General features: G+C 41.3%; 1 protein-coding gene across 3 annotated transcripts in view; it reads right to left on the reverse strand.

Annotated features, from left to right (window-relative positions):
- The window catches only part of LOC118339596 (calcium-binding mitochondrial carrier protein Aralar1-like), a 21,542-nt gene extending 8,346 nt beyond the window's left edge, over window positions 1–13,196 (reverse strand). The window contains exons 1-10 of one of the 3 annotated variants that reach the window (XM_035677310.1): window positions 13,093–13,196; window positions 12,516–12,569; window positions 9,563–9,705; window positions 7,824–7,939; window positions 6,904–7,043; window positions 4,840–4,986; window positions 3,915–4,053; window positions 2,859–2,952; window positions 1,640–1,724; window positions 330–411 (exon numbers count right to left, since the gene is read on the reverse strand). In XM_035677310.1, coding sequence (XP_035533203.1) covers window positions 330–411; window positions 1,640–1,724; window positions 2,859–2,952; window positions 3,915–4,053; window positions 4,840–4,986; window positions 6,904–7,043; window positions 7,824–7,939; window positions 9,563–9,705; window positions 12,516–12,569; window positions 13,093–13,104 — 1,012 coding nt within the window. In that variant the 5' untranslated portion in view covers window positions 13,105–13,196. Of the gene's footprint in view, window positions 1–329; window positions 412–1,639; window positions 1,725–2,858; window positions 2,953–3,914; window positions 4,054–4,839; window positions 4,987–6,903; window positions 7,044–7,823; window positions 7,940–9,562; window positions 9,706–12,515; window positions 12,570–12,983; window positions 13,070–13,092 lie in introns of those variants that run through there. The other 2 variants (XM_035677312.1, XM_035677311.1) reach the window with 2 other exon arrangements.
- Window positions 13,197–14,714: the final 1,518 nt, after the last annotated feature.

Raw genomic sequence — 14,714 nt, forward strand, 5'->3', positions numbered from 1 at the left:
ACACACACACACACAGAGTCTCTCACAGTCAGAGAGTGTTCCTATCTGAGGGGCTGTTATGTCAGACGTTCCTTGTATCAGTTCCTTCCAGTGTAATTAGACTGAGATTCCAGAGAGTGCGGTTCCGGAAGATTTGTGTCATTCCAAAGCTCCGACTCCCAACGACAGCCTGGAGCCACCGGTGGCACGGCAGCACAATGCCGGAGCCTCACATCACAACCCCTCTCCCTGCAGCACAATGGCCGGCCCGGGGCCTCAGCGCGCCAGTCTGGCCAGCTAAGGTTACCCCTCGGGCGGGCCAGGGTCTCCGCCGCAGACATGTCACTCACCTCCAGCGATTGAGCCCAGAGAAAACCTGTAGGCAGACTCTGCAGCCTGGAGCCAGATAGGCCGAGACTTTTCGGGACCGTGCTGTATAGGAGAAAAAGACACCAGTGGTCAAAAGAATCTGGAGAAAGACGAGAGGGAGGGGGGGATGAGAACACTAACTATGAATCGGCTTGCTATTAAACTATAGCGAACCAGATACATTGTGGAAAGAAAAATGCTACGGAGTACTCAACGGCGGAGGAAGGCGATGGAATGTGGATATGTCATATAACGTCTGATTCATCACCAGCCTGTATTAAATGTCACAGACAGACCAGCTCTGGATAAATGACTGTGTGAATCTGTAGCTCGAGCTGTCCACACATGCTACATGTGGGAGGCTTAAAGCTAAAGGTCTTCTTTTATTTTTACAACAAAGTATAATTTCTCTCTTATCTACTTGATCTCTGCATTGGTGTTTGATGTTGAAAGCGGAGCCCCCTTTGTTTTCACAGTGGTGCAGGGGAACAGATTAGCCCCACAAGCCTTTTCCATGTTCAGATAAGTATCTACATGAATATTACACAGTCTGAGTGAGACTCTGTTAAAACGTGTGTGTGTGCAGGTTGAGGCGGTGAGTAACTTCTCCCGGACCAGATGAGAAGGGAGCAGGGGCAGATCAGTCTTTTCCTCTTCCCAGATGCTTCCACAGAGGGTTGCATGCTAACAAGATCGAGGTCTTGATCAAAGGGTTTAAACAATTAGCCTACTTCCACTAAAGGGCAGGCCTGAGAATTGCAGCATCCCCCCCAAAGGAATCAAATTCCAGACCTCTGAGCGTGAGTCCCAGGAGCATGAGTGGCCTGAAAGCTCTGACCACAGCCTGATATAGAGCCGTGTTATCCGGTGGAGGCAGGAACTATTTTGTTCTCCCACATCCACCTTGACTCCAGCCATTAGCAGACTCTGCTAAAGGCTCCTAAAACTCCTCAAGCCCCACACTGATAAAAGCCTCTTATTAGCTTCTCAGATGTGTGATTGCAGCTGATGTGTATGTGCGGCTATACTGAATAAAAGGGGAGAGCCTTTCATGGAGCGGAGCAACGCAACAATCCATTTCTCCTCTATAACTATAATTGGTGTACTTTTATCTGGGAGTTTAAGTAATGCACTTCACAAGGGAAGAAAAACATGGGCACTCTTCTAATTCAGACACTGTACATGCTCCCCTTTTCGCTCCTTTCTGAGAAGGAAGCAGAGGGAGAGACGCAAAAGGCTTTGATAAAAGGCTGGAGGATGTAAGGCGTATTAGAGGAGTCAATCAGGCTACCTGTCTCTGGGCCTCTGCTTGGTGGTACGGCATCGCTCCTTCCTCCAACGGGGCTATCCTCTCGATGTCTGCACGGTTCAGCCGCCTTAACACACAACAGCAGGGGAGGGAGGGAATTAGGCCAGGAAAAAGCAGAGAGCCCTGCGAGCAGCAGCCAGTGATGTAAGATTTTCCACAGACCTTTTACTGGCATATAACCTGAAGTTACTGCAACTTTAATTTAAGATTGTATAAACAGCAGACAAACAAAGCTGGACGAGTGCCCGTGGCCCAGCAAGTAAATGAAAGTGTTTTGTTACTGAATGTTTCAGACACAAATATTCCCCACTGGCCTGACGCATCATAAAGTCTGTTTCCATGTTTTATGTTTGTCTTGTAAATCAGCCAGTGGAGCCACTGTTGTTAAGCTGAAGGAGCAATAACTTTATCTTTATAGCCAATAAACAGACCTGTAACATATTTATTCCATTCATAGTGGAATAAAAAATAACATGGTTTTGTATAAATGTTTTGAATACACTTGGTGGATTTGAGCAACAGCAGCAAAGTTTACCTGAGTGATTGCATGGACACAAGTGGAAAAGTCCAATAAACTTTAATTTCTTTATAGTCGAGGCTGATTTTTGGCTAGTTTTTTCGGGACTTTCTATGCATTCATGTTTGTCTTTTATCATTTTGTCTTGTGTTTAGCACATTTTAAAACAGGGGTCCATCATCATCTTTGAAATGCTCTCTTCTTATCAACCCACTGCAACTAATATGACATACTACAAAAAACTATTAAAAAAATAATAATACTCAATAATACTGCGGCTGGATTCTATTATTTTTTTGACGTCATGTTGCAACTTGATGTCGTTGCCTCACATGCATGGTAGTTTGAAAAAGTATTAAGTTGCCAGCAACCCAAAATACATGAAAAATTACACAGGCACCTGTAAAAAGTTACATAAATAATCATTAGTCATCATCACTCAAATTATTACTCAGTTGTAAAATATATTGTTACACACAAATACAGAAGAAAATGTAAAATTCCCCATTTACAGTCTGACATAGAGATAAATGAGATACTGTGTAAAAGCTCCACATCAGCACTTTGCACTGTTTTCTCAGCTTCTCTCTACATGATACATAAATTAAAAAAAAAAAACTATGTTACTGTATATAAAACATGTTCAGTGTATTTAGAGATGAACAGAGTCGTTTTGAATCTTACCCGGAGTGAGAGTGGAGACCAGAGAGCTGGTACAGGATGTCAATCTCCATCGGAGTGATTTGACCAAACTTGTTTGCAGCATGAACAAACTCCTCTACAATCCAATAAAGAGAAGAGGAAATTAAATAATGCAAACAGGACTTCAGTCCGTGGAAGCCTCAATACGTTACAGTGAAACAGGAAGCTGAGGGGTTAACTATGTCAGGTATTTTCTACAGCAGGTAGTACTAAATAGTATTTGCAAATGCTGTTGCATTTGTGGATGCTTGATGCTAAATGGGATATTTAAGGAGATTACAGAACAAATACTGAAACCCATTACGTTAATTGTGCCTGTGCTTTACCTTACTTTCCCTGGAGTAGACTAACTGAGCATGCAACCTCTCCGCAGCACCCTGCATCACTCTGTTATATGCGCTTTATATTCAGTTCTTTACTGTTGCCTGCTGAGAAGCTCCATTACCATCAGGTGGTCTTTCTCAAAGGAAAAACCTAATGGTAGTTGTTGAAGGAGGGAAACGAGTTTGTTATTCACTTTCCCCACAAAGACCTTCCTGTCAGGTCCAAGTATCGCAGCCTTCGCTTACAAGCCTTCTTCTCTTCTCTCGAGTGCTGCGATGATATACATTTGTCTGTGACTGACAGCTGAGTGTTTGCTTTGCACTTAATACCCGCCCATCTCATTTGTTTGGTAACACAAGAATTATTTGCAAATACTATTTAACCAAAGTCTTTTTTAGAAGGAGGGAAAACCATGGAGAGGAAGTAGAGGAACAGTCTAGAGTTTGCATCTCAATGGGAAAGACTGTTAGGAGCAGTTGTGACGGACAGGTAAGGCTATCAGTTACACAGGTCTACAGGTTGGAGGTGATCTGATTACCAGGTTAAAAATGTTCATTTACCTGAGTAATTTAGTGCTACAGTAATGTTCCCTGTGTGTTCACTCACACCAGTCTGTCGAGAAAGTTAAAACATGATCGCACAGCTACATTTCATATCACGTATGAAACGCACACATAACTCATTTCAGTGGTGTCGGGAGTGTCTCAGGTGTACCTTTGGTAACGAGTGTGTCTCTGTGAGTGCCGGCGAGGGTGCTGTAAATCTTGCGGATCAGCTCCATGTTGTTGAGGAGGGCATTGAAGGCATTGAAGTAGGAGAAGCTCACCATGTGGGAGGTGCTGCCTCCTGCGGCCTAGAGAATGATCCACAGTCATTGTTTCTGTAAAAGAAGACTTCATCTGGATGTTATTATGTTCTCTTAAATCCTCCTTGTTCTGCAGTGCTTGAAAATATAAATGACTAACATGGACGTCCAAGATTTGGATCTTAATCTTTTACTTTCTTGTTTTAATCCTGCAAAAACATTTTAATCCTGAACACAATATTGACATATCAGCACATTTTAAGTTGATGTGGTGAACTTCTTGCTAGTTACTTATTGACACATTCAGGAGATACGGAGCAACATTATCATTCATTTAGAGAAGTGTTTCTGGCCACCTGATGAATATGGGTCCAATATTCACTCTCTTATAGCTCTGTTTTTGGTCTCCACCCACTCGAAATATCTGTCTCTTTAGCTAATACATACTCCACTATGTTCACCAGCTAGTCTCTTGCTGTGTCAGTCTGCTGTTTGGTGCTGAGCGGGTAGTGTACAGTGTGTTTTTAGGGCTTTTGTCGCTGAAAACAGCAGCCTGCTGCGGCTGAAGATGCTATGAGAGCTTTGAGAGTGAACCAAAACAGTAAAGTTATGGGCTGGACAGCTAAACAATGAGCTGAAAAACTCACTGTAAAGCTCTGCAAGCTGAAGGGAGCTGCATATTCAGGTGATAATTCTCTGTGGGTTCATCACACAACGAGCGACCAAATTCACATTGTTATCACATTATCACTTGACACTTTGTTATTATAAGAATATTTATCGCAGCTGCGCTAAATGGTAAACAACTGGTGTGAAACGTTTTCTTAAACTCACTGAAACCAGGTTCTCCTCTACAAATGGAGTCAGCATGTGGTGTCTGATGGTGGCCATAATGTCGCTGAAGTCCAAGGCGGTGATGGTGCCACTTTTGTTCTTGTCTTTTTGTGCAAACGCCTGGCGGGCATGCTCCAACTGCAGCTCCTGCAGCAACACACACACACACACACACACAGACACAGAGGAGGTCAAGCTGTTAGCTGACAAAAGACGTAAAGAATGTGTTTCAGTGATGAGGAGCATCGCATTACAGGCAAACAGAGAAGTAGAACTTTGGAAAGTATAAAAATATCAGTGTTGGACAGATGTGAAAGGCAGATGTGACAGTGTCAGACACTGGCTTTTATAATCATCACTGTCTCTCTGGAGACTAATGGAAACCATCTCCCCGAGAAGTCTGATCCCGGAACTGAGCTGTGCTGCCGGTGAGACGGCCGGCAGGTGTGTCCGCAGGAAGATGATTCAATATGACAACCATGCAATCAGATGGGGACGCAGGGGGAGGCTGACCCCGGGTCAATGTCTGCTGTCAAAGCTCATCACATATAACCAGAGGATCACAGAGCGACGTCACTGCAATATTCAGCTGTTACTTCATCTTTACACTCTGGTTCTGATAACCTAATCAGTGGATTGTTGCTGAAGATTAATTCGCACAATGTTTCATGATTATATTGTTGAAAACTCATGATGATACTTTGTCGCCTCACAAACTTTATACTTTTCAAGCCTACCAGTGCTCTACCTCGTTTGCACTCACTGAAGTTTCAAGTTCTAAATACTGCAACAACCACAAGGTGGCAGAGCCAAGACTCGAATCTAAAACCAAATCCACAAAAATATCTGTATTTATTTTAAGCGCTGCTCTTTTAAAATAAATGAAATGTGCTTGGACATGACAGAAAAACAAGACAATAATAATGATAGATGTAAATGAAATCCTGCACACACAAGATTCTTTGGTGTAGCGGTGGGAAGCCCTAGTCTAATATGATAAACCACAAAGTGCTCTGAGGGATCCCACTCTGCAGCGCAGCCTGTCTAACTGTCGGACCACCCAGCTGTTGCCTAAGACCACAGCCCTCGACTCCAAACCAGGTTCCTCCATGACCGTACTGCTGTATATAACAGCACAGAGGTCTCAGTGAAATACGGGCAATGACCAATAAAGCAAAACAACAACGTTGTCAAGTGTCTTAATGGCACACTGGGCTACCGCAAACCACTAGCATAGTCAAAGAGATGAAACACTAAAAATGCTACTCCACACCACATCTCCATTATCTTAGGAGATCATTTATGGCATGTGGTTCATGTTACGTCATTTCCATTTGTCCCTCAGCAGGATAGAAATGCTTCACCGTGGGATGAAGGTGATCATTATGAATGGTTTCACATTTATTGATGAGCACTTTCTAAGATGTTGGAGAATTATCATATCATGTTGCATTCGGGTTGTATTCTCTATTAAAGCGAGGTCTACTTTATCCCATTTGATCGAGTGTGAGCAGCGGCGGGAAATCTCATCTGAAAGAGGCTTCACATCTGTGTCACCAGTCAAGTGTAACAACCAACAGCCAATTTGATAGGTTGTAGAACGCAGCATTAAAGCAGCAGTCCAGCACTTTAGTAAATACACTTATTCCCTTTCTTGCCCAGAGTCAGATGAGAAGATCGATACCACTCTTATATCTGACCATTATATAAAGATGATAATAAATATGAAACTGGAACCAGCGGCAGGTTAGCTTAGCATAGCATAAAGACTTTCAGAGGGGGTTATGTGTTTTTTGTGCAACGACTTTATGTAGTCTTGTCGTCACCATGAAAATCTCAGACTCCAGGAAGTCAGCCAACTAAGGAATATTCCACACATTAATCCCCCTGTTTCCAGTCTTTATGCTAAGCTAAGATAGACAGCTGCTGGTGGTAGTTTCATATTTAGGGTACTTAAAATGTAAAACTAATAATTTTTACAGTAACTATCAGTTTGTCTGTGACAAGTTTATCATGCAGCTGACTGGTTCTATAAATAAAACCAATGATAGATAAAACATATACCTGAAGAAACTGGGTAAACTCTGTGTAGCTGAGGTTCTTGTTTCTTTCATGGCCGAAGTGTAGCCTGATGAACTCACAGTCCCAGTTGAAGGGAATGTGGTGATGAACTGTGGTCTGGCTGAAGATGTCACGTACATTCTCTAAAAGAGTGAGACATGAGTGAGCAATAACAGAGACAGAGGAGGAAAAAACATGCAAGATGCAATCCCAACATCCATCTCACACCCTCATTCCATTTGTAGTGAACCTCGTTAAATCAGAGGAAAGAGTCCATTTGGACTGCGGAGCTGAATAGGCTGTTTGACAGTCCCACTCCTTTTACATTTTAAGGGTTTTGAGTCCATCCAGGAAATGTTCAGTATAAGCACTGCTCTCAATTTCAGTTGCCTTGATGGAGGCCCATTGCACAGACGGAGCGTAGCGGCAGCTTCTTTGTAAGACTGCGTCTCTCAGTTTATGACATGCTGCTGGATTCATTTCTCTTCTTGTCAGACGGAGCTGGTTATAATGTTATGTTCCACACAGCTCGCTTGGCTGTCCGGTTCTGTGATGAGACTTTACAGAATACAAACTGCTAGCATATGTAATACATAAAAAAAGAAGAAGACATGGCTACTGCTACATTTATTGACTACACATGCTTTGGTAAGAATAGCACTGGCGAACCACAATGTTTTTGAGCCCCTTCCCCTTGCAGCAGTTTTTGGCACTTTCCATCATCATCATTTTCCACTACTCATCCATTAAAACGACAACAAAACACATACTTTAAATACCTTTCACTATCTGCATGAAGTCAACATCTTTAGTCAAATGGAGTCATTCTAATAATATGGTGTTTAGACTACGCTGTATGTACATAATATGATGTTTAGTCGCCTTACATGCTAACATACTAACATTAACCAGCATGTACGTACCAAACGAGATGTTTCCTGTGCCAGTCTTGTCAAACAACTGAAAGGCAACTACGAACAGGGCATCCGGAGCACACAGAACCGATTCAAATGCCAGAAACTCCTGGAAAGAGATCAGTCTGTTTGGAGAAGAAAGAAAGAGTGCCGTTGTCATGGAAACTGTAAATGTTCAAATTTCCTTTTCTTTTTTTTGTCTGAGCATTTAAATGACTTCTCGACCACATTGTCTGAAAAAGTTTGTTCATTCTATGATATTCTATTATGTATTTTATAAACTGTATACATGCATTATCATTAATAATGAATTAAATTGTACTTTCAAGCTTAACTTTAAAGCCAAAAGTTGCTGTTGAGACATGTAGAGGAGGTCTAACTGCTGCTCTAATCAAAGGTGAATATACAGTATGTGCAGCTAGAAGATCAGGTAGTGCAGATATATTTAAGCTTATCTTATCATTGATTTTAAATCGATCAGCTGTAGGTGTAAAACTGACTGATAAAGACACCGATTTACAACATTGAGATAAATCATTAACAGTCTCTTTGGTACCTATTACACATGACTCAGTGAATCTGAAGAATATTTAATCACCAGAGGGCAACCGGAGAGGCACTGGAGAGAAAAATTATTAAACACAGAATGTGAGAATTGGGTGTAAAAGTGGCCTTAAAGGTTAATCGCTGCTTGATCACCTGATATCCAGATGGTTTGTTGACTTGAAAGTACCTTAAAAACCTGGTGAAACAGGAATACATGGTTTGCTTTGTCATTAATACCCATAAATACGGTGGCCCTGAGAGCTCAAAGCACTGAAACTTAAGAAAACAGCAGACAAAATAGACAAAACACAAGGCAAATCAGGAAAATATCAATTCATTCAAAGTGATTAACACGGCAGGAACACGCTTTGTTATTGTTTGTGAATCAAGTTATTCAAGTCGACTATCTGTGACTTAAAGGAACTAAATTGTGAGTTTTAGTCGGACAACAAGTGTGTCCCTGCTGTGCTCAGGTGTGTTCATCGCTTTTTTAATGTCCCCCAGAAAACAGTTTCTATTGTTGTCTACATGCAGCGGTTCTGTATTTGTTTGTGTTTTGCCTCTTTTCATGTGTTTTCTTAAGTCGCAGTGCGTTGAGCTCTTAAGGCCACCGTACATAAAAGCTACATTTTGCTGGTTCTAAATAGATGGAAGATGGTGGGGGAGGATGAGATTTTACATTGTGGCCTAAACCCAGTTTATAGGTGCAATAAATGTACAGGAATTTGAGACACAAGTTCAGGAGTATATTAACAGAACGTGTAAGTAGATTTAATACAATATAATCCTCACATAGCAGCGATCCAGGCATTGTTGTGTCAGTTAAGACTGACACACTTGTTGTCTTGTATAATAATGCCCATTCAGTAGTGTAGTATTGTGCTGACAGCATGTAATCTGCAAATTCCAGCTTCATTTGTCTCTTACACTGCTCTCGGAGCAACAAGCTATGACAAGTAATATATACTTTCATATACATTTAAATATAAAACAGCTGCTAAAAAAACGAGTCTCTGTTTTTTATCATAGAGCAAAAAAATAAATTAGTGCTGACACTGGGAATTTAAGTGTGAGGAAACTTCAAAATGAGATCTACAAAACATTTAAGTACAGACATTAACAGGAATAACTGTTAATCTACATGTAATAACACAACAGAGAACTTCCACAGCAGCTTTGCGTTCTTCACTGTAGGCACTCACCCATCTTTAGTAGTGTCGGCCACTCCAGCTATCAGCTCCACAGTTTTGTGATTATGCTGAGGCTGTGTATGCAGACCCAGGTAACCCTGTACAAAGTCCCTCGGGGTCATGTAATGCTCTCCATCCTCCACCACACTGGCATACTGCGGAGGAGACAAAGACAGAGCTGTAAACAATATGGATGTTCAATGTCTCATAGCACACAGTATGTGGATTTAAATTAGGAATCGGTAGGGTAGAATATCCATTGTGTGCAGAGAAAGAAAACGTTGTGGAGCGCTGAATGCAACGAGAGAGAAAAAACAACCAATAATGTGTCAACAAGTCTGTTTTTACTGCAGGTTTCTCTTTTCTTTGTGACAATAAGGTCTTTGTGTGCGGTTTTCTATACCAGCACATATGGTTCACAGTTTACTGGCCCTACAGAGTAAATTACGTTCATACATTGCTTTGCTGAATCCCACGAAGACGTATTGAAAAAGTTCTCCTTTAAATCATCCTTTAACTTCATGCAAGGCAGAAATACATGTCTCCTTCCACTCAACACTTATAATATGGATGCTGCATGCTGTGTCGTACACTTTTGAACAGACCAATTATGCTAATTTCCAGCTCTATATCTATGTTCTGGGAATCCACTAGAGTAGCTTTCATAGTTCAAAAACATCCTTATTCATCTTATACTGGTTGCCTCTCAGTTCATCCTCTGTCTAGCTAACTGCTGCTAACTGTAGCTGCTGTTAGCTCAGTTAGCTGTGCAGCTTTGTGTGTGTGTGTGTGTTTGTGTGGCTCCCTGTCCGTTAGCAGTTAGCTACATCTGACTATATATATAGTCAGATATATATATATGGGAAATCATAATATGTCCCCATTCCTGTGATGTATTACATGTAATAACTATGTTCACGAGTACTATTTTGGTGATAAGGGACAGCATTATAATTGTTTTAACCTTTATTTAAGTACTGTTCAGAGTCGGGCTCTTGTTTCTGGAACAGCCTTTACACTCAGTTACACACATTCACAACTGGAAGCCGCCCAGTACAATCTGGATTCAGTGTCATGTTGTAAAGACACCTCTGGGAGGGACTTCCCGATCACAAGCCCACATCTCTGACCTCTAAGGCCAACAATATCAGAAACAGGGGGGGTGAGCGATATGGAACAAGAGTTTAACTATATACATATATTCATACATAATCATAGTTAAATGTATTTCTGTAAGCTTCTACAATGCATTTAATAAAATATCTGTAAAATAGAACAATTCCCCATCGCAGCAGAGAGAGAAGGTTGTTAGGTTTCTTAATTCTTCTCATTATTCTTGCAGCGTCTGGTGTAAATGTCTTTTAGGCAGCACCATCGACTGTACATTTCCTCAGTATTTGAAGTGATACCCAGAAAAGTGTCTGAGGTGAAACAGTCTCGGTCAGGCCCTCCGCGATGTTGACACGACACAGAGGTACTTGAAGAGCTGTCCACCCTCTCCACCGAGGACCTGTTGATATTAAGGGGGGGCATAGTTCCTCCCAAAGTCCACTATCAGCTCCTTAGTCTTGTGGACTTTCACAAGGAGGTTGTTGTCTTGACACCAGCGGGTCAAGCCCTCTACTTCCTTCACACAGGCCTTTATAGCGATCAGGCCAGGTATGGTGTTGATCAAATATGAATCCAGATTCTGTTACTGCATTACAGTACATTAGTGTACTATTTAGACCTAATAATAACGCATAACGGCGCAACAATCCTGCCTTGAACAGGCTGTAGTAAAGGGGCTAGTGATATTCTACATTTTCTGTCAATTCAATTATCATTTAAGGATACTTTAAGCAGAAAATTATACTTTTTGGATAATGTAGTGATTTAAATGCCTAAAAAAAATCAAGGTGCTTTATCGCATGAATGCAAAAACCCTGTTACTGTAAATCAGTCCTGCTCTGTGATTTGAGACTGTAGCTCAACAGTTACCATCATATATATCTTAACACTCAAACCTTCATTTGTAGCTCACAGTGACAGTAAGTTAATCAATAACCACCACCTTGCAGGCGTTTCACTTGACCAAAGAGAAACACACACAGCCAGTGCATCGCTGTGATGAACCTGAGATCTCAGTCAGCCTTTAAGACGTACGGTCATTTTTAGAGCCTGGGTTGGGTTTCAAGTTGGAACAAAGATAGCTCTGGAAACACAAGTGCCGCATGAACTGGCAACAGAAAGGCCACGCTCGTGGGTCTGAGCCAAGCTCGGCTAGAGAGAGCATGAGATAAACAGAGAAAGAGTGTGGGAGGAGACCTTCACGCCAAGTGTTTTCAGAGCTACAATTCAATGCACTCTGCTGAATTAATGTTTTAAGTGAAAATATTAATTCCAAGCAATTTATTGCCACATTACTCCATCACATGATTGTGTATCCATTCACCCTCACAGTAGGCCTCAAGTAGTTCTTAATCAAATTATACAGGCAGTCAGAATGAGCTTCCAGTAATTAACTCTTCCACCTGAATATGCATTAGAAATTACACAGCCCTCTTATAGTCGAGTGATGTGGAGGGACCATAAGGCGACTTGTACCTCGAACAGACTCGCTTCTCTCAGGAACAAGTTTATAGTCTAAACAAGACCTGTGCGGGGTAAACAAACCTACAGAGAGATCGGTTTCTTTGAAGGTTAGCGGACAAAGCGTGATGAGAAACTCAATGACACGCTGAAGATCAAAACCCACGCCACACACACACACACGAAGTAAAAGAGAGGGGAGAATCTCTGTTAAAGCAGGTCCAAAATTAGAATTTGTGTGACCTTTGTTGAACTACCAATGGACCCCACAGAGAAACTACTCACTGACTGCAACATGTTAGTAGACTTGTAACACACAGTTTCTGTATGTGTCTTATGTGTTACAATGTAGGTTAATCCTGTAAATGTTTTGCTTACTGAGTAACAGTCTTACCTTCAGAAATATAGTCTTCAAGTCATGGGGGTCGGCTCTTTTTGTTGCTTGCACCTATAACACACAAGTTGATATTTTTTTAAAGAAATAAAAGTTAAGTCACATTATCACAACGCTGCCTACAAATAAACCCACAGGGAATAATAACTATGCCCTATCAGGTAACCAGTAAAAGTTAAGTTCAGGCTGTCCACTGTTTAGCTTTGATTTTCCTTTCACGCAGTCGGCTCAGCAGGATCGATCACACACGACTGTAACAACTAGACAATCTACAAGCACCATGCATGTGAACATAACATAATGAACCCCGCTTCAAGACAGACATCTCTCTGTTAAACACATGCAACAGAGGGAATAAATTACAGCTGTCTCTGCGGAGGCCGACAGAGATGCGCCTATAAAGCAAAGATGCAGAGATTTAAAAAAAAAAAAAGAAAAAAGAAAAAGAAAGGGGAGCTTTAAACCCACGCGTCCGCACAGACATGCCCGTCCTCCGCGTCCGACTGCGGTAACCTCACGGCCGCTTTTTACTGCCTTTGCAAATTAATATCTGATAAGAAAATATTGACGGAGTCACCTTGACCGCCATGCTGGCTGTGACGTCAGCTGCAGTGGACTAGCGCACGCGCTGGGCACCGGGATGACAGCGGGCATGACAGGAGGTCTGAGACACACACACCAATATATATATGTGTGTGTGCGTGTGTGTGTGAGGAGAGGGATGCTCCGGACAGAGAAACTTGGTCAGCAGATGATGTGTTACAGTATTTCCTGTGTGCTGGGTCAAATGAGGACACGCTGGTTCACACTGTGTCTGCAGACAGTGGACGGTACAGTGGTACTGGATCACTGTGTGTGTTGGTTGAGTCGAGGCAGGGATGTGATGGTAAACAATAATGGTTTAACTGTAAGAAAAATAAAGAATGTATAGCTTCAGGAAATAAAAGGTGCAACGGGGCTGCAGCTGATATTGTCTTTATCCATATTTGGTGTATTCTTTTCGATTCATTGTCATGATTGGTTAGTCAAAATGTTGCAAAATAATGTATTTTATGTGTTATGTGGTTATGACACATAAAATACATTAATTTGGCCATTGTGTTACTATGTGTGTTTTCTTTGATGTTTCTGATATAAACCTGTCAGGGACTGCAGATGAAAATTAGCCTGTGTGGTTAAATCTGGTACACAAATCTGGGAGGAAATTTTATCTCTAGTAGCTAGTGAAGCGATTAATATGTTTACACAGGCTACAGTTTGTTACTACAACCAAAATAACACTTAAATGTGCTACACTTTATTTTTGTATTAAATGATTTTGTTCTTTCTCATTTTGTTAAACTGTTGCATAAATTATGTTGAGTCAGGCCAACAATGATATTATTATATAAATAATATTCCAGCAGCTGTTCAGTGTACTCTCATTCTATAAACAACTCTCTATACAGTAGGTCTCATCTTAAGTGGCGGGGTCCGCCATTACCTGCAGGATTCAGATTGCCTTTACATGCACAGGAGACTATTTGCAGCATGTAAACCAGCATTACAGTTTTTACTGCTAATGCAAACTGAACCTACTCCTTCGAATTAAAAAACACGGGTGGCTTTTATTGTGAAGCAGTCACAGAAAATGCAATATATTTGTCACAGAGGTTGGTGCAAACATCTCGGGTGTCAATTTTAAGGGTTATAAGCATCTGCTGTTTAAGCCATTAAATGAACTCAAGTATCCAAATGGGAACACACACGACCCAGCAAAACCTCCAGGACTGAGTCACAATTCATGAGCGTATAATGTACCATGATTTTGTCTGAGATATAATACAGAAAAAGTAAACAAAAAAATCTAAAACACTACAAGTGCAGTTGAGTGAATGCAGTTTGTTACTTTCTTACAAATTCTGACTGTTATTCAGGACATTATCTGGAGATTAGGGGGCAGGTTTCCAAGAACAAGAGGTAAAGGTTTGCTGTGCTGTAAAATAAAGCTCACAGCTTAAAATGACTAAATAAACTAACCATTTACAAGATTAGTACCACCAACCATATGATGGTCAAACAGCACTCTGAGCTACTGCTGTTTACACACACACTACTACAGGACTGACTGTACCAAACCTGTTTAACACTACAACATTGTATTTCCTTCCACTATTGTGCGATCTTGTCATTCCCTGCATTTGCAGAAAAAGAAAGTCT

The sequence above is a fragment of the Morone saxatilis genome, unplaced genomic scaffold (genome assembly GCF_004916995.1).
Source record: "Morone saxatilis isolate NCDOM2014 unplaced genomic scaffold, NCSU_SB_2.0 Contig5, whole genome shotgun sequence".
Classification (NCBI taxonomy): Eukaryota; Metazoa; Chordata; class Actinopteri; family Moronidae; genus Morone; species Morone saxatilis.